This window comes from Vanellus vanellus, assembly GCF_965231255.1.
Source record: "Vanellus vanellus genome assembly, chromosome: 4".
Taxonomy (NCBI): domain Eukaryota; kingdom Metazoa; phylum Chordata; class Aves; order Charadriiformes; family Charadriidae; genus Vanellus; species Vanellus vanellus.
In genome coordinates this window covers 84,684,462-84,709,794 of record NC_138909.1, presented here as the reverse complement: position 1 = coordinate 84,709,794, position 25,333 = coordinate 84,684,462, and the positions used below count along the sequence as shown (strand labels likewise).

General features: G+C 44.8%; 1 protein-coding gene across 1 annotated transcript in view; it reads left to right on the top strand.

Moving 5' to 3' along the window:
* Window positions 1-24,757, top strand: part of GALNTL6 (polypeptide N-acetylgalactosaminyltransferase like 6) — a gene marked incomplete at both ends in the record, with an annotated part of 489,559 nt that extends 464,802 nt beyond the window's left edge. The window contains 4 exons of the mRNA XM_082482361.1: window positions 5,205-5,426; window positions 13,145-13,261; window positions 18,456-18,605; window positions 24,590-24,757. Coding sequence (XP_082338487.1) covers window positions 5,205-5,426; window positions 13,145-13,261; window positions 18,456-18,605; window positions 24,590-24,757 — 657 coding nt within the window. The remainder of the gene's footprint in view (window positions 1-5,204; window positions 5,427-13,144; window positions 13,262-18,455; window positions 18,606-24,589) is intronic.
* Window positions 24,758-25,333: the final 576 nt, after the last annotated feature.

The following is a 25,333-nucleotide window of genomic DNA, read 5'->3' as shown; positions in this document are numbered from 1 at the left end:
CAGTGAGCTTGGCACAGAAGCGGAAAAAGCAGGTTGTACGGGTGAAATGAAACAAATAATAAAACCATTGTGCTGCTTTAGTGCCACCAGGTAACAAAAATCTATTTTAGAACATCTGGAGAAACTGCAAACAGAAATTACATTTTTATATTAGGTGAGCGGCTGGATCTCGGATGTCGACTGGAGAAGACGCAGCCGGAGGATGGAGCCGTGTGGGCGCGGGGTGCGGGACCGCGTACAGCCCAGTGCCTCTCCTCTCACCGCAGGTGCAATGGGCAATGCAATGTGGAACTGCCCCTCTCGTATCAGGGACCAGCCTGGCTAAACCTCGCTTAGAGGGAAGATTTACGAGTCCGTCCTCTGTCTTGTCCCTGCCTCACTCCGCTTTTCCATTCTCATGGCCAGAGTCTACTTTCTTCTCACTGGGTTTATTTGAGTAATATCGCGTCTCTTGAAAATGACAGATGATCTCACACATTTAAAAAGAAGGGACAGTCATTCCATCAGAGAGATGTATCTTCCCCACTCACGGAAGAAATGAAAGGGACAAAATGGTCCATGAAAAATTTCTTCTTTTCAAGTGGAGAAGTCCTCATTTATCTCTGTCTTTTTCCAGTCAAGTTGATTTAAACTCTTTTATGGGAGTCCGGGTATCAGTGACATTGCAACTTACTGTCTTGTAGGCTGTTGCTGAATGAAAATACAAAACGAGTCACAGTCTTAAATGTGTGAGTTCATACCAACTCAAAGAAAACTTGTCCAACTGTAAGCCTGACGGTAAAGGATTTACCAAAGAGTAAAATTGTAACAGTGACACAAAACTTAATTATATCAAAAAATGCATTCATGGGCAACTGATGACAGCTGATGAGTCAGTCTTACCATGGTTGCCATCGCTTTTGTGTGCATCTCACACCTTCTCGGTGACAGCTGTCACAACCTTACATATAGAAATATGCATCGACCGAAATATCATTGAGCCTTATTTATTCTTGTACAGAAATTTTTTGCTGAAAATTACAAGAGAGAGAAGAAGTTATCATTGGTCCGTTGTGGATAGGCCCTGAGAAACTCTTCAGATGTCCATCTAGAGTCCCTGTGACTTCCTTACATTGTGTGTCAGTTCATGTAACTGATTAATATGGAATGTATCTTCATTTAATTGCTCCTGTTTAATTTTTATTTTCCTTTTTTTTTCTATTAAAAGTCCAGTGTAACCAATCTGGACGTCTGTAACCTTGCAAAGAATCTGACAACCAAGATAAGCTACAGCAGTTTTCGTTTTTCCTGTCTGTATGCATTTAGATGAGGTGTTCAGTTTGAAGTAAAAGAATCCAAACAAGTGTGATCTGCCACAAAGATATCCCCAAACTGTTTCTTTTCAGTGATGAAGCTATTTGATGCTATTTGAGCAACTGGCTTTAAGGGAGTCTTCTTTAGAAGATTATGCAGAGTAACAGAGACAGAAATCAAGAAGATTCAAGTCTAACTCTGATGTTGTTTGTTCTAAATTCTTTGTAGATCAGCTTCCCTGGGCGATTGGAGTGTTTAGACGATGCCATGAGACATTCACAAAATGCCACCTACTCTGGAAGGCTCTTAAACTCCTTCGACCTGTAGGTTCTGCAGCAGTATAAACCCACACCTATGGTGAAGTCCTGCCATAGTCCAACTGCTCAGCACCTATTTTACGGCTCAGCTGTGTCCGGATTTGGTAGCTATTGATACCCATTCCCACTAGCGAGGCTCCATGCGTTGGCGTGCTCAGCCTGTGTCTCGCCTTGCCGAGGCTCTGGCAGGGAGGAGGCCACTCTCCTCCTTCCCCCGCCATGTGAGACATCCACCCAGGCTGTGGGAAGGTCAACTCCGGGAGACTCGCAAGGGGTGAAGGGGTGTGCAGTCACGTCCTCACCCCACAGCACGGCACTTGGTCGGTAGGCCTTCAGGCCTTCAGAGATGGGCGCTCCCATGGCGGTTGTGCTCCTCCCCCTTTCTGTTGTGACCAGGTGAGTGACAGAGTGGCAGCTCGCTGACGTAACTGCCAGAGAAGAGTTATGCTCCTCAGAGGTCCTTCGCGTAGGGCAACTTTTCATGCCGCTAGACAGCCGTGGAGCAGGGACCATCAGCTGCCTCGCCTGCCTTGGGCAGCCCGTATTTTTGCTCCAGCAACATGCTAAGTTACCGTGTTCTAAAGAGGAATGTAAATGGCGTTTGCCTTTGTTGTGCGAGCTGGCGGGACCGCAGCTTTACTGGACTGCATTCAATGCGAGAGTGGGGATTGACGGCTATTGGACGTTTTACAACTGCCCTGTACACGTTTACGTGAAAAGGAAGCGTGGTGATTACTGAGCTTGCTTAGTGATAATCAGGATAAGAAACCCATGCTCACCGCAGTCAACAAACCTCTTTAAAACTCAAGTGTCGGGATGCTGAGTGCTTGCTTCCCGGTCACTGGCAACTTCAGAACGAGCTTCCCACTCTCCAGGACAGGGAATTCCTTGCCGTCATGTTCATAAACAGTCTGGAGCTTTCGAGCTAGCAAATCAAGAGTTTGCATCTTCAAAAGGGAACCTGTTGAAATTCAAAGGGCTGCCTCATGCGGGTTCAGCTTATGACAGCGGAGTATAAACGTGCTACGGATAATATACAGGTTTATTACAGGGCCTGCCAAGGTTTGGGAAGATCTTTAGCATATGATGGAGAGAATGGTCTTGGAAGAATTGCAGAACAAAGTTTTAAATAGATTTGTCTAAAGTGTCTTATCTGATACTTGAGGAATGGTGGGAAGAACTGAATATATATACACACACGTTTAATGCAATGTTTTGGTGGGATTACACACACACACAGAACCCAAGCAGTGATAAAGGACTTCTTGGAAAACAAAGGTTTTGACTGGTGGTTGAGAATTTGGAGCTAGTGACCAGGTGTAATATCAAGATTTCTGTTGGGCTCCTGTTTTATTCAGTTATAATCACCTAAAGCAGAACGCAGCGCTTTTAGCGCAGCCAAGTGACTTAAGAGGGAACTCCAGCAGAGCGTACTTGATACTGATGGGGTAAGTCGCTGCTGCAGTTACTTTGAATTTTTCTTTCCTAAGAGAATTTTTTTTACTGTGCTTTTACTGCACGGGGGTTTTTACGGTATGTTTTTTTAAATATGAAAATAGCACTATCAGATAAAGTGATTGCAAAAAATAGTCTGATCTTTTCTACAACAGTCTTAAACTGCCTTTGCTTTGCAGTAACTGAGGGCGCAGCATACAGTGGAAGATACGCGAAGAAGATGACACCTATTTTCATAATTTTGTCTTCTTAGTTTAATGCGCTTAATCATATTTTGGCCTCATCTACAAAGTGTCATCACACAGTATTTTTACTTGTCAGGAGATTTCTGTGTTACAGGGTTTCTGCCAGAAATGTGGGATTGCCATTTAGATGTTGTTCTTGAATTTGTTCTGGTTTTCTTTGTCCTACCCAGTTCCTGTATTCTTGAATTCAAATTTCTTGCAAAGTAATTCAGGTTTTCATGAAATTACAACAAAAGTCAACCTTATGTGGGGCATGAGCCATTTTTGAATAGGGGTGTGAGTGTTGTGATTTCTTATACTGCTTTCATTTTACTTGCTTTATTGCCGCAGGTTTTAATGTAGTTGCTTCACAGAGAGAGAGCACATAGAAACTTATCTTGCAGTGTCAGCTAAAAGTACTTCCTTTGTTCTGTATCTTGCTGTCTTTGTATTCAGATAAGCCTTATTAGTTCAGAGACATTTAGTTTGTGTGGATTAATAAAATTCAGGAAAGGAATTTTCAAATGAATCATGAAAGCAAATCAGAGTAGGAATCAGGCTTACTTAGATGCAGAGAATGTTCTGAGAAGAAACATTACCTTATGTTGATGATAATCAGATGTATATTGTCCTCCAGCTTATTGCAGAGCGAATCTCAGCATTTTGCAGTTAGTGTTCTATAAAAAGAATATTACAAACTTGATGATCTTGTTTTTACAAACAAAGCAATAAGAACACCCTAGTGTCTCGGTGGCATCCGGGGAGATGTTGCTTTGGTGGTGGGATAAGAGGTTACTGGGCAGCTGTGGAAATGCAGAATAGACTAAGTCTGTGTTCCACTACAACATCCGCATATAAATTTGTGTGGATTGAGTTGCAGGGGGAGTTTTAAAGCTAAACAAAAACGCACAAAAATTTGCCCCCAGACTATTTAGACTCGATGATGCTAACCGGCAATAAACATCTCTCTTCAGTCTCATCTGTCCAGGGTTTTTCCTTAAAAGTCTTTTTTTTATTTTATAATTTGAGTCAGCTAATTTAATTAATTATAATTTAAGTAAATTCTTTCACCTCAAAACAGGTAATTCTGTTTCCTGTAAAACACCAACAAAAGTAAACTTTGTGGGGCATAAACCAGGACTGGGTGTCACGGAACAGAAATGGCCTTGGCTGTGTCTGTAGGGTGAGGGCAGAGAGCCACAAGTCGCCGTCCCCGTCCCATGAGCTGCGTTGCCTCAGCTCAGCTCCACTTCAGGATTCCCCGCTGTTCTTTCGCACAGACTTACCAGCACGCCAACGCAGCGCAGCTTCCAGTCCCCAGCCAGTGCAAAACCAGCTGTGCGACGGGGCAGAGCTGGCTCGCGACTGCTGGCCCCCAAACATACGCGTTTCAGAGCTGACCTTAACATTTAGGTAGGAATTGCTAGGTGACTAAGCAGTATGCTGACAGCTGAAAATTCAGATGCCTTTCAAATGCAAAGTGAAACACATCAGAAGGAATAATTTGAACCATTCGTGCACATTAGTAGGTTCTGAACTAACAGGAAAAAAACATAGGTAGCAATGTGAGCAGCTGGGGGAAAATTTCTGTTCAACATCCATCATTAATCAAAAACCCATGTGAAGACGCATAAAGAATATGAAGGAAAATAAGACGTTCAACAGATAGAAGACCGTATCTTACAGAGTCAGTAGGAAAGCAGGATACGTAATTCTCTGTAGTGTCTGTTCAACACTGTAATGAAGATGGCATACGTTTACCAGTATTTTTCCATGTTTTAAGACCGAGCAATTAGACCACCTAAGCTTAAAAGTTGTGTGGCCTATTGAAACGTTTCTGCTTAATTCGCCACATTAGAAATATCGCTCAGTCAAAGCAAGAAGAAATTAATGATTGCTTTTTTCTGTTGCACAGAACCTGAAGCGCGTAGCAGAGACGTGGATGGATGAGTTTGCAGAGTACATTTACCAGCGGCGGCCTGAGTACAGACATCTCTCAACTGGTGATATCTCGGCCCAGAAGGAACTTCGCAAGCACCTTAAATGTAAAGATTTCAAGTGGTTCATGGCTGCAGTGGCTTGGGATGTCCCCAAATATTACCCTCCTGTGGAGCCTCCACCTGCTGCCTGGGGGGAGGTGAGTAGTACACAAATTAAATCAAATTTGAATGAGTCTAACATTTTACATTACAGGAAATTAAAATTGTGAAACTAGATTTAGCTCTTATGATAAGGAGTGCTATTAAGGGAGTTCACAGTGATTGGAACAATCCCTGGACTGGCCATTACAATGAGAAACCGTCATGTCTTAAGACTATTGCTGTCCCCTTTATAATTCATTACAGTTTTGTGCATACAGTCCATAAGATGCATGCACAATGAGAACAAGAACATGGAAAAGAGTATGTAGCACTCATTAATGCACATCACAAGATGACTTTAGATGCTGAGAGTCACCTTAGTAAAAAGGAGATCTGAAGTCAACGTTTTTTTGGTTGGTTTTTTTTTTTTTTTTTTGCATATCCACTTACACACCTCCACCCATTCTGGCAAGGACAATTCTATGTAGGTGGATGTCGTGGTTGAACCCCCGCCGGCAGCTGGGACCGCGCAGCCGCTCATTCACTCCCCTGGTTGGGATGGGGGACAGGATTGGAAAAGTAAAAGTGGGAAAACTCGTGGGTTGAGATAAAGACAGTTCAATGGGCAGAGCAAAGGCCGCGCACACAACCCAAGGGACTCCTTCCCCGCGCCCCAGGGCCGGCGGGGGGTCAGCCACCCCCGGCCCAGCCGGGCTCCAGCACGCCCAACGGGGGCTTGGGCAGACAAACGCCATCGCTCCCGACACCCCCCCTTCCCCCTTCTTCCCCAGCGTCATATCCCGAGCATGACAGCCCACGGTCTGGGACATCCCTGGGCTCAGTTGGGGTCGGCTGTCCCGGCCGTGTCCCCCCAGCTCCTCGTGCACCCCGTCCCCCGGGTGGTGGGGTGGGCTGAGGGGCAGAGAAGGCCTTGAGAGCCCCACACCAACCAAACCCACCGGTGCGCTCCGAACAGTGTTCCCATCCCAAACCCAAACCACCGCCCTGCACCCGCTGCTGGCAGAACATCAGCTCCATCCCAGCGAACCCATGACAGCGGAGTTAGGTTTGCTCTGTTCTGCTCACACATGCACGTATGACAAGCGAATCCGGGATATTTTTCTTTTAAAAAGACTGTTTTTTCTCAGCTTGTGGTCTGCATTCTGTATGTGCTGTCATGACCGAGTACCAGTAGCAGAGAAAAGCATTCTCGTTTGGGGGATGAGGGGAGGAAGACGCCCGCAATACCCAAGCGTCTCTCCAGAGCAGGGGGCGAGGAAACAGCCTGCTGGAACTTTCCACCCGGGATCAAAGGTGTTCTGCATTCAGAGCTCTCTGAAGAGCAGAGCCGTAGCACACCTTGCTTTGACAGTTTGTTTTGTGTAGAATAAATGAGAACACAAAGAGTGCAGGGACAGGAAATTACTTCCGTAGCTGCGCTGAAAAATTGCCGTGGCCTTTTGTCCCTAGGAACAGCAGCGGATTCATTCCGTGGAAAGGTGGCATGCAGAGGGCTTTTTCCTCTCAATTCATTAAGGTTTATAAAGAAGGCTTTGCTCCTTCAGTGTATTGTGCTACTTTTTTAAAAACCATAGGAATATCTGTACTGTGAGTTCTGGCCTTCTCTGATTTTGCTGGAGATGTTCTTGGGGCTCTTAGACAATTACCTTTTGTATTTGAAACCAAAGGATGCATGTGAAACTTTGAGCAAAACATTTGGTAAGACCACTCACACCTCTGCCTGTTCCCAGTGGTCAAGGCTGGACCATGCAGGGGGTTTCTAAACACAGGTGCCTCTACTATTCTCCAGAATTTCTTTTTAAAAAAGCAAGTTATATCACTGTGAGATTTTAAAAATAATTTTCTGTGGCAGTAGCAGTCCTTAATTCTTCTTTGTAAGCTACCAGTTACAGATGTTCAAAGGAACTTCAATTTATATGTGTCTTTCTGTTTGCTGCTTCTTGGCAATAATGAATTCCCTTGTTGTCAAAGCTTCTTCTGTCTTTGACACTGCTGCCCACACTTTATGGCATTAATGTATACCAAGAGGTAAGGAGTTTATCAGCAGAAGTCAGGCTGGATCGGGGTGCTTTGACTGCTACTATGGTCTTCCTTCACCATCTCCCACATGTATCCATGTGCGTCCTTGGAGGACTGTGATCACGAGATGTGTAATGACTCTGGCCAGCTGAACTATCCTCAACTCCATCAGAGGGTCTAAGTGGAAGAGATTGTGATTCAGGTATTCATTCTTTTCACAGCAATATTAATACACTCTTTGCATAAAAGCAAGACTTTTTAAAATAAATCAAAGTCCATAGCAGTGGTATCAAGTCTGTACTTTAAAAGCACTTATTGAGTTCTTAGGAAGGAAGTGAAGACCAAAGGCTTTCTTTTTCCTCTAAAATGTACTTGCTCTAAAATAACAAGAAAAGTTTCAGCCCTGCTACTCTATTTTTTCCTGAGACTGTCACATTCCTGTGAAGTTTTAATTAATTTGTTGGTGCTTGCAAGGAACTTGAACAAACTTGAAGGTCAATGGCTGTCATAATTAGAAGCTGAAAGAGGAAAACAGACCGTGTGTTATTGCTTTGTAAGAATCGAGTAGCTCTAGAAACCTTGCTGATTATACACACCGAAAGTCTGTGCCAAGACTGGCTGTCAGTTAGTACCCTCTCTGCTTCCACTTGGAAAGACTTTTCGTCTGCGTGCCTATGCCAGTCTGAGAAAGAATAAACAATGAGGTACTCAAGACAATTTTTGGCTCCCATATTTTGATATCTAGCAAGTAAAAGCCTGTGGTGTGAAAGCAGACATCTCATAAACAGCCTCTGCACAGCTCCTCTTTTCTTGCAAACACATTAATTTAAAATCTGACTCTTACATTCCTTGACAAAATCTCTTCATGATGGAAAAGAAGGAAATTTGAAAAACAAAAACCTTTCTTCTTTGCTACACTTGTCACGGCCTTATCTCTTCTGCGTGTTTGTGCCTTTTGTCATTTGTAGCTGGCAGGGTGTACGTTCCCTTGATATTCTGTTCTGCTTGTAACATCTGAAATATGTGCCGTGAAGCAGTGTAACAGCGCATCCAGACAGGCTGAGGGTAGTGAGACTGTCAGTTCTCTGTCTGGGGGAGGTAACTGTACTCTTTCCTCTCCCACTGTGGAAAAAAAGGCAAGTTTTCAATTAAGTTTTTTTCTTATCCTTCTGAATATATTGGAAGGTATGCTATCAGTTAAGAAACAGTAATACCCATCCTATTCTCTTTCTAAGACAGTATAATTTACTTGTAGTGTGTATTTGAAATCCTATTGAAGGAAGTTAAAACAATAGCTGCATTAGGTGAGAGTTGGACACCAAATGTTTTCTCAGGAAGTACTCACGAATCTACAAGCTGTGGTCCAGCATGAATATATTGTGCGGATATCACAGCTTCCAACAATGTCTTTGAAAACACATTTTACAGTAGATCAATCATATAATGTCAACCATTGTCATTTGTTTTAGACTTCATGAGTCCTACAGTCAATGTGATATGAAAAAAAATTGTTTTACTCAGTCGAAAGGGAACTATTTTAGCCTGGTTTCATTTGCTGTTACATGAACTTGTTATTCAGTGATTTAATACACAGCAAGTCTCTCAGTCACTGCAGCAGTGCTAAGCTGTTGGACCTGAAAATACTCCTTTCTCAGTCCCAAACTCATGGATTTTACAGACGTGTTTTACAGCAGTGACATGAAAATGTCGTGCATGAAGATAAGTCAAGTAGCACGTTTGAAAAAGGATTAAAGCCTCAGAACTCACTACCTTCTTTTCCGGTTACTTTCTGTTTTTTAAAGTGCCACCCTCATAACCTTAACGAGCGGGTCTCAGCCAACCAGTGCCCCACGCCTGCTCTACTGGGGCTCCCAGGCTTCCATCGGGAGCAGTGTCGTGCCCGATAACAGTCCCCTTTTCTTCAGCGGAGTACCTGTGGCAGTGCTTGACTTCTTTTAACTTTGACTTTTCCTTTTTATGACTCACACAAAGGATAAATACTTTTAAAATTAGTATGTATCAGTTGACAGGAAAGGAGGCTCGTTTTTCCATAGTTGATGTGTAGACGTCGATGGCTGTAGGGTTATACGAGAATGTAGGCAGTGCGCTAAAGCTGGCTTTAAGTGCTGCTCAAATGAAAAAAGCAACATAAATGAACATTGCTAATGTCTTCTAAGAGCTACAGCCACTTTCTTATTTGAGGCATTAAATCAGATGTATGGAAAGTGCTATATAAACCAATAGCACCAAGGTGCCTCTCTTGTTGCTGTGTTGGGGCGCCCTGGGCACAGTCCCGGCACCGTCTCCACATCCAGCGTTCTAACAGAAGACCCTACTGAACTCGGTTGCTACGCTTTCCCACGTTTTGCGTTTGGGGCGGAGGGTTTCGCGCCGTGCCGAGCCTGCGGGGCAGCTCCTGGTGTCCCCCCAGTGCAGGACCGGGGCAGCACCCACCACCTCAACAGCAAACCTTGCAGGGACTCATTTGCCTCTGCACGAAGTGGTAGAGTTTTAGAATTATCAAAGAACATTGGTCAGTATAACTGCTGGACCCTGGGAAGATTTAATTTCCCCCTATCATTCCTATCATTCCTTTTTCAGCCTGAAATACATTCCCTTAAAAGGAAGGGGGAAATTCACTTTGCTTTAAAGTACAGCGGGTAGGGGAGAGGTTGTCTTGGTTTTTCTCCACTTAACGTGGAGCGTGCTACTGTGCCCATTCCACAGCTCCCGCCACAATGTTCAAAAATCTCAAAATTAATCCTAGCAGCTTGTATCGGTGGCCTGTGACTCTTCCTTTCCCTCAGAGGACTCTTGCTTTTCTGACAAGAAGATTATCATGGTAATCAACACATCCGTTGCTTTCCGGTCTCCCTTCCATGCTTGCGGACTAATGCCAAATGTGATGGTTTTGAGAGTGCAGTGTTAGACCCTCTTAATCTGCCTCTCCCATGGGGAGCTTATTAAATCATGTAACTGCTGGTGTTCTGCAAAACTCCAGCATTAATTTAGCCAGAGGTCAAGTTATCTGGGAGTCCATTTATTCTGCAATATGTAAACACTGCTTGGGAACCCTGGGGTTTATATTTTTTTTTAAATTTTTGTTTTCCTTTCTTGAGAGGTGTCCAGAAATCTCTCTTTATTTTGTTGTGGTTTGTTTTTTATTTTTTTCTTGAATACCTGTCTATCAAACCAGCAGCTTCAAATGTCAAGAGGTAACAGTGTCTTCTTCAAACCTTTCAGGCCTTCTGCCCTCCCCTCTCCCCGCTCCCGTTTGACACCGCGCTCCGCTTGCCCCGTGGCGGTGCCGGCGAGCCACGCTCCTGTCTCAAGGCCTGGCCTTCTCTGTACAACAGTCTTTAAGGCGGGTTGGCTAACTTAGAGAAAGCAAGCTGTAGTTTTAGCGCAAGTTCACTGCTTTTTGTAAAACGCAGGGACTGCCGCGTCTGGGCCCGGCCAGCGATCTCCCCCGGTGGCTCATGGCCCGGCGTGAAGCAGAGAGCTCAGGCGCCACAGCAGCAGCCACCATGTTCAGGGGACACGGCTTTGTCTCCCGAGCGCTGTTGTGGCACGGAGGAGCCTCTGCATCCTTGCTCGGATGTCTCCGGTGTAGAAGAGGGAGAACACAGACCCCTTAGCGTTTGTGTTCTCTGTGCTTTTACGCCTCGTCTGCTCTCTGTGAGGGCTCTGGGGCCCAGAGTCGGAGCGTCTGTGTCCCAGCGGCGGTTGGGATGGCATTTCAGGAACTAAAGATGCATAATGACCTACATAGTGCATCCTATGCATTTTTTGGAATGTGTTTAATTCTGAAACAGCCTTTAAGATCACCACTAACCATCCCTGTTAGTCCATACAGACTCCTCGGAAACATGTTTTTCCCATACCTTTATCTGTGCCTACAAATGGCAGTGTTTGCGGTTGAACAAATAAGCTTTGTCCGTAGCAGCTCCATGCCCTGCCTGCATGAGTGATAAAATCTGTCTCCTGTTCATCTCCAGCCTCTACGATTGCACAAATACGGATGTTGGAAATGTGGCTGTGTTAAGATCACTAGCTATTTCTTTGCTGGTTGTAACTCATAACCTCAAAAATTCGAAATCGGTTGTGCTGTGTGACTGGAGACAAGGCGCTTCAAATGCTTATTGATATATAAATGAGAAAAAAGCTTCTGCTTTCCTTCTTTTGTCCGTGAAAGCATCTTAGGGGATTTGCAGCCATGTGGTGCTGGTGCTCAGCAGAACGTTCCCACTGCTCCGGCAGCACTGATGGCTCACTTCAATTTCAAGCAACTGCTAAGGCCACACAGAAATGCCAGACAACAAAAGCACAGACTTGACTGAAATTCCTGTATTACCAAAAAAAAAGAAAAAAAAAAAAAAAGAAAAACAAACCATGACCCCTCTGCAGTTGAAAGAAAGGATAAAACAAAACAAAACAAAACAAAAAGGATGAGCTAACGTGTAAGCTGGAGCAAACCAGAGGAAAAACTGCCTCGAGGAAACCTTTCAGGAGTGGAGGGAAGAAGAGAGAAAATAAAGAACAGGGGTGACGGATTTCAGCAGTAGAGGAACTAAATGAAGCTTCAGCTCATACCTTCTCCAGAAATGCATAGAACAAATTTACTGCCTAGTCCAAATGACTGAGACCAGGATGGAGCGATGCCATCGAGACAAAATTACGCAAGCCCCTTAATCCAGTAAGCATTCATTGGACATGGAGTGTATTCACTGTCATTTTACAATTCTGAATCACATAAATATACCCTAATTATTAATGGCAATTGTTAGCAGCTCCATTTTAATTAGCTCCCATGCTCTAAGAACAGAACTGATGTATCATTTAATTTTGTATTAGGCCAGTAATCTTCACTATACAATGTAAATTTAAGTGCACTGAGAAATGATTGAACACTCTCAAAAAAATTACACTTGGAGTAGGTATTTCACATGAAACTTTAAAAATATAAAATTAAAATCTGTTCCTCCCATTATTCTTCCCTGTCTCTTTCGCTGGGTGATATACATGGCAGCAGTGGCACATAACTGGTATGACTGATGGTCACAGATTAATTATTATTCAGTTACTTCAGTCTCAAAAATGAGATTTTCCTTTTAAGAGTAAGCTACGCTGCCGAGCATTTGCAGAAGGCATGCAGACAGCGCAAGGAACCTCTGTGGGTAAGCAGAGTTTCAGTAGAGATCTGTTAAGTGCTTTTTAATTTTATGCACTGTGGGCACTACTGTGTGACCTTCCCAACAATGGTGTTATTGTGTCAAAGTAAGAACAAGGATTGGAACGGGGTGTGCCTGAGTTTTTAAGAAATATTGCTCCAAAGCCCGTGAGAAACTTGTACAGAAATCATTTCCCATTAATACAGTTGATCTGTCTTGCTGTGGAAGGAGGGAAGAAGCAGGCAGACCAGGCTTTGACCTTCCCAGACCTTTTTCCCTCTTAGTTTCTTTGCATGGAAAATGTTTCATACAGACCTACCTTCCATTTGTTAAGCAGAATATTTCAAACTTTGCTTCTCCTAAAGCTGTTCCCAAAACAGTAGTTCGCTCCAGGACGTGACTCTCTACCCTGTAAAAAGTAACTTCCACCAATTTTATATAACTAATTGTCGGTCTCAAGCCCTTCAGGTTCTAACTAAGGGCGCTGAACTCCTAACCCCCAACGTCGGGAGCTGGATTCCACAGCCTGGTTTAATGCGAAGTGTTGCTGCCTGGTTTTGCAGATTCGAAACGTGGCGGCCAACCTCTGCGTGGACAGCAAACACGGCGCCACGGGGACCGAGCTGAGGCTAGACGTCTGCGTGAAGGACGGCTCAGAACGGACCTGGTCACATGAGCAGGTATTTTGTCCATGGAAGGAGAAATACTTCTCTTTTCCATTTTTTAAACATATTTCTGAGGGCTCTTCCTTTTCATAAGGCAAAACAGGGTGTAGAAATAATTTGTGATTGCTGACCTTAATGGCTTTTACAACGTGCCCTTTAACGTAACCTCAGAAATCCCAACCACCACCTGAGCTGTATATTCTTTTTAATTACTAAAAGGAATTGCAATGCCCAAAGAGCCTTTGGGTGCCCCGTTCTCCCCCACTGTGTCATGAAAACATGTTGGGTTTGGTTCAGTTATCTGAAAATATTTTAAATATAGTGCCTGGGCTTGTAAAGCTCTAGTGGTTGTCAGCTTCTATGCTTTCATCTCAATAAGCTCAATAAGTGGTTATATTTTAAATTAATATGAGGTACAGGCGAGACAAATGGGTAAAAGCTAGAAAGAAAGAGTATCACAAAGACGAGGGATGATAAAGACTCAAAAAAAGCTTTTATCTGGGTCGGTTAGGTAGAAAAATATTCGGTCTCAGGAGTACAGAGGAAAAGAGCTCTGATTTGTACTCGTTGTGGCTGTGAGTGCCTCAGGAAAGGGATCACGACCCACAGTCTGTGGGTCTGGCCAACGTGAGCAAAAAGAATCCAGATAAAAAGTACAACCTAACCATTTATTAGAGATTTTAGTGAATGTGCCTTTCACGGGTCAAGGTCCCAGATTAGAAAAACTTCCCAATGTTGAGGAGAAAAATTGGCCTGGCAGTCGCACATGGCACTTTGTAAACGCTTAAAAGCTCAGGAGAGAGGAGTTCTGAGGGGTGTTTGAAGTGCTGAGGTCAAGAAATCATTCTCGGAGGATAGTGAGAAATGCAGGGGAGAGGTGCGAGTGAATGAAACGGAGAAGCTGAAGGATGATCCCAACTTAGGTAAGTGCCGACATGGGACAAGGAAAGTTGCTGAAAGAAGGCTTCTTCTCATAGCCACCACAGATGTAGCACAGCGATAGGATGCCGAGGGCTGAATAAATCTAATCCTGTTTTGTTTATGAAAGACAATTCAATTCAAGCAATTAATTGAAGGAAGTTGCATGGTCCAGGCTAGATCATCACAGTGCTCTCTGGCTTTAAAATCTGCAAACCTGAAAAGCTCCAAACCCTCCTCAAGAGGGAAGGGAGTCCTGAGGCTGCCAGAGGTGAGAGAAAGGAGGGAAGGAGGGACCTGGGGGTGTTGGTGAACAGCCGGCTGAACATGAGCCAGCAGTGCTCAGTTCTTGCCCAGGTGGCCAAGAAGGCCAACAGCATCCTGGCCTGTGTCAGCCATAGTGTGGGCAGCAGGACTGGGGCAGTGATGGTCCCCCTGGACTCAGCACTGGTGAGGCCCCACCTCAAGTGCTGTGTTCAGTTTTGGGCCCCTCACAACAAGACAGACACTGAGGCGCTGGAACGTGTCCAGAGAGGGGCAACAGAGCTGTGAGGGGTCTGGAGCACACGTCTGGTGAGGAGCGGCTGAGGGCCCTGGGGGTGTTCAGCCTGGAGAAGAGGAGGCCGAGGGGAGACCTTCTCGCTCTCTACAGCTCCCTGACAGGAGGGGGCAGCGAGGGGGGGTCGGGCTCTGCTCCCAAGGAAGAGGCGATGGGACAAGAGGGAACGGCCTCAAGTTGCGCCAGGGGAGGGTTAGGTTGGAGATCAGGAGAAATTTCTTAATGGAAAGGGTTGTCCCGCACCGGCACAGGCTGCCCGGGGCAGTGGGGGAGTCACCACCCCTGGAGGGATTTAAAAGCCGTGTAGCCATGGTGCTGAGGGACGTGGGTTAGTGGTGGGCCGGGCGGTGCTGAGGTAATGATTGGGCTTGGTGGTCTTAAAGGTCTCTTCCTACCTAAATGATTCTATGATTCTATGATTCTCTCTTCTCAAGTCCCCCAGCCTGGCCAGGGAGTAGGTGGACAGACATCACCTCTAACACAGGCCAGCAGGCAGCCACACAGCCCGCCCAGCTCGCTCTTCTCTGCTTGGAGGTACTGTGCAAGTCAGAGCCCTCTTCTGAAACGTGGTGTCTCATCTTTGCGTGGGGCACATGCTGTCCGCTCACGTCTAAGCACAACCAGCTGAGGGACACCAGCCAGGCAGCGAGTCACGGAAGGAGGCTGTCAGGCTGGAAAGCATTCGTGGTATCAAAAGGGCCTTTGTCCTACAGATGGTCCCAAGCCAATGGCTGTACCAGACAGTCGTTCTCCAGGCCTTGTGCCAAGCTGCCCGTTCCCCTGCTACTGCGGGACAGGGCCAGGCCCCATCAGAAGCTCAAGCGTGGGGGCTGAGGGGTTGCTTGATTGCAATGGCCGAGGCTGGGGCCGTGTTTTACCGGCTCTGTGCTGTGGGAGAAGGTGAAGGAGGAGGATGAGCAGGCCAAGGCAGGACAGAGGGTTTCTTGGCAGCAGCCCCACGGGCTGCGGGTGACTAGCCAACCTGCTGTTCGTTAATAATGGGTCTGGAAATCTAGGTGCAGCCTTGTTTGGAATCAAGAAGCAGACAGGAGTGAGTGGGAGGGTACAAAAGGGCTCATCCCTGACTGGTAGAATCGGGCACAGGAGGCTCCTAACGGCATTGGTCAAAGGAACAGCAAAATCCAGAGGATCAGGGGTGGCAAAGCGGAGCATTGTGTACTCACAACTTCAGCAAATAACATGTGGCATTGTTGCATGTTATGCAGTGGAGCGATAATTTTTATATTGGCCAGATTTAGTGTTAACTAGAGAGAATTTGCTGTGTGATGGAGGATAGCTTAGAATGATGAGATTGGAAGGACTGTAGGCCTTGAGGTTTTGTCTGTAATTACAAGATCTTAATATTAATTGGGTTTATAGAGAAGTATAACCTTTTTTCTGATCAATTCTTTTATCTTTCTCTTAGTCCTGAAACTGAGTTCCTGCCCCTAACGCAGTTGATTTTATAATAGTATCAGTAGGGAGAAGATGTACTTGTTCATTTAAAAATGAAACTGTTTTACAAAACGGGAGGCTAAGAGGGAGGAAAAAGAATCTGTGCTAGTCTAAACATTGAGATCTGGTATTACATCCTGGTTTTCAGTGGAAAGGAGTAAAAAGCCCCATCTGTTTCCACATCTCGACTGTCGGACAGGACGCGGCCCTGGCTGTCTACAGAAGCCTCGGAGGAGTGGAAAGGGCTGAGGGACACCTTGGCTCCTTCTGACCTGGTTTAAAAGCCACCCTTCAGGTGTACCGATGCATTTCGAGGGGCAGTAGTCCTCGGGCCAAGGACCAGGGAGCAGCAGGAATTGGCCCCTCAGCTCACCAGTCCTGCACAGGATGGGACCTTTGGAGAGGCGCCCACTGGGAAAGAGGAGGATCTCTCTTGTAGTAGTGATGAGAGCGAGAATATCGCAGAACCACTGTTCCACACCATTCCTCTAGGTATTTGTTATTTGTCACTTTGAGCTCTGGGTTTGTTACTTAGCTGTAGAAAGGTAAAGGGTAAGAGAAAGGAAATGGCTTTGGTTAGTTTTTTACTTAAAGGAGAATTATCTCAGGCATCTCTTTTTCTAAAGAAGCAGCAGCGTAGCTTTTTTCTGTACCAAATCTTACTTCTGACTTTGCTCGTGAAATGATACGTTATCTTTGTAGGGAGTCCATGACGCTGCTCCCAAGAAACATGAAGAGTGGAAAAAGACTTAACCTTTTAAAAAGCAGGAATTGATTTTAAAATGAAGTTAAAGCTGTCCACTGCATTTTACTGCAGATAAATGTAAAACACACTCTAGGGGAAAGAAGAAATAAGCAGGACACAGGGGCAGGCTGAGAAAATGCTGTCCAGAAAACCTGTAATACAGAAGTAAATAGGGAGTGACAGCAGCTAACAGAGAGAACAAGGGCTTACAATGAGACACACAGCAACAAAAAAAAAAGCAAATATTTGATTATGTGCTTGTATTTTGCACCCGAAGGTTGAAAGAAATAGTAATGGCTCTCAAATGTGGCATTTTGGAGGATAGTACAGCATTGAAGATGACTATCTTTCGAGAGCTGTATCTTTTATGAAGACCGTGGGAAGAAGATAGCTCTCATAAGCTGGATTTGTAGATACTGGTTCCACCAGGGAGCTTACTGGGAGCAGGGTGGGAGGTAAGGACCATCGCCCCCGCGCTGCGGCAGCCCAGGCGTGGGATGGGGACCTGCCCTGACGTATAACGAGCCGGGGGTGGTTCCCCACAAACCAGCGCCACTAAACAGTTTCCACTAGCAAAGTTTGCTCATTTAAAGAGAGCTTTGCTTGCTCACTGGTTGTACTATGAAAAGCCAAAAGGCATGCAGAAAGCTAAAGAATAGCACTGACACCAAAAAAATGGAAAAAAAAAAGGGAAAAAGAAAAAAGCCGTCACAGCTCTCAGCAAAGCTTCTCGGTAGCAATTTACAACCTGTTTTCTGCAAGGACTGGTCCGTGGGAAAGGAAAATGCACTCGGCATCTTTAAATTTGGTGCTGTCAGACCTGCCACCTTCATCTGATGATTGAAAGGCTGCGGTGCCACAGCATCATCTCAGACGGCTGGTGTCTGATTGAGAAGGATTCCTCTATTAACTGTGAGCCTCCACGGTGCCTCCCAGGCAGCGAGAAAAGCGGCTTTAACAAGCTGCCTGTAGCTCACAGGGTTCGCCCTAGAAAGAGGATGATGATTTAATGTGTGTTGTTTGGGGGGAAAAAGACAGTCAAGAGAGCGTATGCTAAGAGTGTTCCATATAAACAGAGGGAAACTGTTCATTAAACATGGGGAAGATGCTGCGATGGGAAGGTCTCTCTAGGGAGCACGTTCAGACCCAAACGAGAGCTGGAGAACAGCCTCCAGCAGAGGTGCTCTGAGTCCCGGGTAGCTGCAGCCCGAGTGCCCGTGAGCACTACTTTAACAGGGGCAGCTACAGGCTTTAGCACAGCACATCCCCTCTCCTCTCCATGCAAGGGTGTCACCAGAGATTGCTTCCTTCCCTGCCAGAGGGGGTGTGCCTTCCTGGCGTATATTCCACACCGCCGCCGATGCACCAACTTTAGTGAAGGCAGTTGGCATCACTTAATTGCACACAGGCAGGATCTCGTTTAAGCCGCATCCGGGATGTGCGGAGTCGGGAACCACCCACCAACCTTTGTGTGCAGTTTTAAATGGTTTTCACCGGTGATGTGTCATTACATCGCCTGATTGTTTTTGTAGCTCTTCACCTTTGGCTGGAGAGAAGACATCCGCCCCGGGGAGCCGCTTCACACCAGGAAGTTCTGCTTCGACGCCGTCTCGCACAGCAGCCCGGTCACGCTCTACGACTGCCATGGGATGAAGGGGAACCAGCACTGGAGCTACAGGAAGGTTGGAGTCGCCCTGGGGCATCCCAGAGGTTCAGGCTGGCTCCAGCCTACATTCAGTTTAGCGCAGGCTTGTGTTTTCCCGTCAGAGAAGTTATGTTTTAAAATCTACCCTGTCTTATTCCAATTTAATTTCATGGTAATCTCCCCAGAGTCTGTTCCTTTTGAGCTTTCAGCTATTCAGGTCAAATTTAGATGAAAATGGATCTGATCCAGCTCAGAGGGTGTCTGTGTTGGATCTGTTCCCCGAAAGGTGTGTTACCATTCTGGCACTTCAAGATGCTTGTGTCATTTTAACAGAGGCACTGTTGGAAACGTTTTCAACCAATGTGACAGCAGCAAGAAATGCTGCTCATGAGTTAAATATTATTATTTTACTATATTTTAAAGAATCCAAGTGGCAGAAAAATCTCCCTAAAAAAAAAAACCAACAAAAAAAAACTCAACCCAACATTAAAAGCACTGCTGTAAGCCCAAAGAAGGCAGGAGTTTATAAATGAAAGATAAGCAGCTTAGACGCGACTTTGATCTGGTACGTTTCAGCCCATTTTTATAAATCACTGGAAACAGGAGGTCAAGCTACAAACTGTCAGAGCCTCACTTAGGGCAAAAAGTCTTGGCAGTGCTACCGAGCTGTTGTTGTGAGGTTTTTTAAAGGGTTAATCAGCGAGTTGGCTTGATTAACGATTTCACTAATAAACTGTATTCCGTGCCGGATAAGGACATACATGTCTCTGAGGCGCTGAGGATTCCTCTCACACGTCCGCGCTTGTCTGTGCCCGCTGTGCCTTGCCCACCCCCGTGCCTAAGCTGAGGCCAAAGGGTCGAGAATTGGACTTTGCCAGATAAACCCAACAATGCTGTCTAGTTTGAAGCGATATATAGTAGAAAGCTCATTCAGAACCATTAAAAATAGTTTTGCCCTGACCCTTTTTCTCAGTGCCTACTTATTAGCCTGTGCCTTTTTTTACCCTATTTATGTTGCAACTGGAGATCCACCACAACATTTCCCAGAAGTGTAATCCCTTTGAAACTGAGGTATTGCCTGTAACAAAAGTTGGAAGGTACGGGCCAGATATTTAGAGGACACAAATTTTAATGGCTGTACTGCTGCATATCTGGCTTTATAATGCCATAATAATACCTTCTTGCTTCAAAACCCTTCAGATTTCTCTTTTTGCCTACCCAAGCTGCAAGAAAGAAGCTTCCATACCTTTAGCACTTCATTGCTGCCTAATGTAGCCGGTTCATAAGACCAAATGCAGGTCTGGAGCTGCCCTCTATAAGGCTCATCACCTTTGATGTGGATGGAATACAGCAGATAACTAAAAAAAAATGACATTTGAAAAAATACGCAGTATGATTTCTATTAAATCCTCCACACAGCTTCATTTTTCATTTCCAGAAGGCTGACAGGGCTCGTATAAAAATTCTTGATATAAGGCAGGCATTTCCATCTCGGCCAGAAACACCACAACATTTTGTTGTGATGGAAGTACTGACACAGCCTCAACTGTAATACCAACCTGACAGCAAGCCGACTAGTTTGCATAAACCTTCAAATTAAGAAACTGCATTGGAAAGATATAATTATGTATACGCGGTTTTCTTTAGGCTTAGTTTTAGTTGGGCTACACAGTAAGTAGGTTTTTCTCGTTTCCCATAGTCTATTTCCTCAGATACAGGGCAGGCTTACATTAGAGATTTTTGGTGGTACAGCTGTACCTTCAAAATCCTAATGATATAATCCTTATCTAGCTTCGAAAACATCTTGGTAATAGGATTTATAGTGTTTCCCAAAAGAAACCCAACCAACCTGTACAAGAAAAGGATGTTATATCGGTTTAACTGCATCTCTACTAGAGCCCTTTACATAGAGGGTGGTCTGCTACTAAAGTGGCACCCTAAATAAATAAACAGTAGTCTGGTTAAGCAAGAAGTGCCTCCTTTTAAAAAACAGAGAGCAGGTCAGCCACTCCGTTCTGTTCTCTGCACTACTTACAGACACTGGAGCTTCCTAATGGTAACGTGTCCCTCCCGCCAATAATTTTCCCACGTTTTAGGAAAAATTACCTTGTTTGTCAGTATCTTATAAGATGCTTAACAAGAAGTGTTTCTTACCATGCTGTCATACCATTTCTATAAAACTAGAAGAGAGGAGGTTTTTATTCTTTTAAGGATGAGTCTCTTCTCATGATCCTTTGCATCCTTGAGCCACTGGTGAGAAGAAGTTAGGGCTGTGGTGAGATTACAAAGTGCTGGAGATAAAGTCTGAAGCCAGGCGCTGGTTTAAGATTCCATTTTCTTATAGCATAGAAACACTAACAACCCGTATTTCTATACCAGCAAATAAAAACAGCTTAAATATTTTAGTGGCAAGTAGAATACATTAATATTTTACTTGGGGTAAGGAATGCTCTTATGAAAAAAATCCAGCTTATCCCCATTGCCTGCACTTGGTTTCTCATTGCAGTGCAGTCTCAGAGTGTGCAAAGCGGATTCTTTTCAGATGAATGAAACCAAAACTACCACTAATAAACACGTGTCAAAAAAACTATTCTTATTCCCATACTGCTAATCACATATACAGCTGCACTTTAAACTGCATCTGAGCAACAATTTGAAAGTCTTGTAAGTCTGTGATATTGAGTAAGTGGGTTTTTTAGGACCAATCCAAAATATTGGTCTATAATAAAACAGCCAAGTATACCTTTAAGAAATCCCTGTAAGCAGCGGTGGGGTAGAATGAGACCAAATAATACTGTAAAAACTACTGTGCGCTGGAAATAGAAGAAAGTGAGTTTAATAGCTGGGAAAAAAAATATTGATGCCACAATAGGGTTCCCATCGACAATGGGAGCAATGAGAGAAATTACATAAATGTAAAAAACCTGGAATTAATAAAGATTTGGGAGAATAGAGGCTGCCCAAGCTAAAGGCATTTCCTTGACTCTGTTTGAGATACCTAAGCATGCCAGAGCCAAAGATCAACAGTGCCTACAAATTTCCGTTCCTCCCAGTGAAGGAATACACTTCTGGTTTTCAATGTAGCATCGCTCTGGTCGACAGGTAATACATTGGTGCTGATAAAGTATGATCCCATTTATGTGCCCCAGTCCCATTAGTGCTCTTTGTAGAGCGCAAGTGTCCAAGAGAGGTTTTTAAAAAGAAACAATTGTGCAAAATCAGCTTCATTATACAATAATTGTACCCTGAGCCTAGGGATTCTGATAGGCGCTAGACTGACGTCAAAACCCGTGCCCAGAAGAGCGTGGTTTGCTCATACTCTCCCGACAGCTCCAGGGACAAGCTGTACGAGTAAGTTCACTTTTCACACAGTAGGTACATAGATTATTTTCTCAGACAACCGAAGACGTGTCATTGTGATAGTGGCTTTTATCATACAGACATCTGTCCTGCTGAAACTGCGCTGGGGCTACCAACTAATTTCAGATAAACTACTGCAGCCACCAGCTGATAATGACTTCCAGTTGCTGTTGACCTTGGCCATAGTTATAGCAGTGACCTAGAAGAAATGAAAGGCTCTGTGCCTCATTACCAACCCCCTGAACTGTCAAGGCCCGTTATCTTATGGAGAAGTTTCTCTTTCTGCAAATAATCTTCAGACTTGCCTTCGTGCAGATGAAAAAAAAAAATTACTTTGCTGTTTTCAGGTGTTAGAAAAGTCTCCACAAGGGCTTTTGTGGCTTTTTAATATTGGTATAAAGAGGAATTCATGTATTTCTCTTGGAAAATTCTTCTCGGGGATGCACACAACTGTTACCCCTTAAAGTCCTGAGCCTGTTTCCATTGAAATCCGTAAGAGCAGTAGGCTTTGACCTTAGGTCAGCGTAAGCTTGAGATGATAAATTAATAGGCCTTTATATACGGCTAAGTCAGCCAGAAGTTTTTCCAGAGTGGTAACTGTGTCCCTGTTCTTGAAAGACACTCTTCTCTCTTAGTAACAGACTTTCTAAAAGAAAGCACCAACAATGCTTCACTCAAAAATTGCATCCCCTGGACATTTCTGTGCGAAGAAAGACCGCCAGAAAGGCTGCAGTGTTTCTCATAGCACGCTTTTTGTACTGAAGCAGTTTCCTTTCTTCTTGAACCAGCTACGCTATTAAAGCTTCTAGTGTTCCAACTTCGGCTTCCTAATAGCTTGGCTGACCCCCATGCCCTACGATGACGGAAGGAAAGCCAGATGCCACCTTCCCCCAGGCCTCGCGGCCGGCGGGGCGGCCGTGGCACCGGCGCTGTCCTGGTTTGGGGCAGTGCCGCTCCATCAGTCTCTCGGAGAAGGACAGGAGGAGCTGGCGAGGTGCAAACGGGCGCGTGGGAGTCCTTGCAGGCCACCTCCTGGTAAGGACAGGGCAGACCCTCCACAGGGTGTGGTTAGCCCTTCTGGCAAGGCGCTGTGTCCTCCCTGCTCACCTCGTAGAGAGAATCGGAGCGTGATGGAAAGGCCTCTCCCCCGTTGGTTCAGTGCCATCGGAGCCGTCGGATTTGACAGCATCCCTCGGGACCCCAGCCTCGCCTGAGCCCGCGTTCAGCTGCGGCCCTGGGGGCGGGCAGACATTGCGGTGAGAAGCAGCGTTGGTGGAAGGCGGGTGAACCGCCATCACCCTCAGCCAGCGCATGAGAGGCTTTTGGCTCTGCCATCTTGCATGTGTTGATATAAAAAAAGGCATTGTACTTGGCCAGTGTTTCACATGGCCCCAAATCAACCCATCTCAACTAATTTAAAAAAAAAACCACAACCTTTCTTTTTAAAAAGTGTTTTTAATTTGCTACTATTCCTTGTTGACTTATTGTGTTATATTTGGTTTTGTCTTCTTACTTCTTTTTTGAATGCAGGGTAGTTTTAGTTAAAGAGAAGTTTCTGTATGGTGGTTGCTCAGCTCCCAGAGCACTTTTCTGAGTTTTTAATCAATTACAAGTTGACAAGCAGCTTCTTTCCCTCCCCCCCACCCCCAAACTGGGCAAGCAGGCACATCCCGGAGCAGTATTGAAATACCAGCAGGGCATGTTTGGCACGGAGGGGAAAAGCCTGGACAGGGGTTACCAAGAGTAAGCTGAAATTTATTTGCACAGATGCAGTAAATGTATGTCCCCTGGAAACTTCCAAACCGTCCAATCGCTCCCACATCTGCCTCTCTCGAACACCTGAGCTCAGTACCTTGAAACTGCCCGGCCCGCAAGTGCCCGTTGCCCACCGGGGGAGTTCCTGCTTTCCCAAAGAGTCACAGTTACGTTCACTCCAGTTTTGTGAAGTAAAATTAATGAAACTAATCTTCATAAATATTCTTTTTAAAGCAACTTAATCCGGGCTTATCCTCCCCAAACCTCCACAGGGAGCTAAAAGAGTGTTAGGATTTCCTTCCGGGGCGGAGGGAGAGTATTTCAGCGGCTGATCTCGCCACGGCCATGGGCAAGGTCTGTAGCTCCTGGGGTGAGAACTGAGAGCGGCGGTCCTGGGTCCGTCTGTCCATGGCACCTCTGCAGCTAATGACTCATTTTTAACATCTTCCTCAAATTGAATAGTATCCATTTTCCAGACAAACTGTTACAGATCCTCCTGCCCAGAAGCACAGTAGAAACTATCCAAACCAAATCCAAACAACAAAAAAACCAAAACACTTTTCTGGTCCAGACATTTAAATGGGGTCCAGACAAGCATGAGATAGGCAAAGATTATTAAAAGACATTCTATTTTTTCATTATATTATGTGGTTGTTAGTTAAAGACCAGAAGATGTCTCCTCATTCTTTCCTGAATCCCCAATTTCATGAAGGGTAATAACCCAAGGGAAAAAAACACATTCTCTACAGCTTCCTAATAATAGCTGTGGTTATTCACAAGGTTAGTGCACAGAAACCACAAAACCGTTTCAGACAGGGCTGTGTTAATCTGTGTTCTGTAAAATGAGAGCACTTCCAATGGCTTGACATTTGCTACTTAATTCTATTTTTTTTTTCATTCCTGTAGGACAAAACTTTGTTCCATCCGGTAAGCAGCAGCTGCATAGATTGCAACCCAGCCGAGAAGAAGATTTTCATGAACAGATGTGATCCTTTATCTGAAACTCAACAGTGGATTTTTGAACATATTAATACGACTGTTTTAGAAAAATTTAACAGCAAGGCCAGTTCCTAGAAAGAAAAAAAAATAATGAACACACCCAATTACGTACGGACTGCAGACTACATTTTCGCCAGCATCTGGGCCGAAGGAGTCAGGAATAAAATTTCCTAGATCCAGGAAATCTGTTCTGAGGCTTAAGAAAATGCAAGAGCCAGCGGGCTGTCCTTGTGGATGTACAGGATCTGAAGAACTTGGCCAAGAGCCTCACCGGATGCTGCTGAGAACTTCAGGCTGAAAATTCCCTTGCTGGTCAAGGGAAAAACTTTGTTTAAAAAACTGTTTAAAAGTACTCCAAGTTAATAAAGTAAAACAAAACTCCAGAGTTTCTCAGGTCAAATCCTGCTGCAGTGAGTAGCTCAGAACAGACGCTATAATTTGGGATGGGTTTATGGTGTGCGTGACGGCTCCAGGAACCTGAAGAAATCCCAGGTTTTAGAACTAAACATGCTGGTAGAAGAATAATGATGTCCCAGCACTCCCTAGTCAAGATATATGCTCTGTTGACATTCTCTTAATAAAAGGTTGGGTTAAGCAGGTTTAACCCTCAGAACTGCTGCAATTAATTTTAAATACCTCCCTTTTACATTC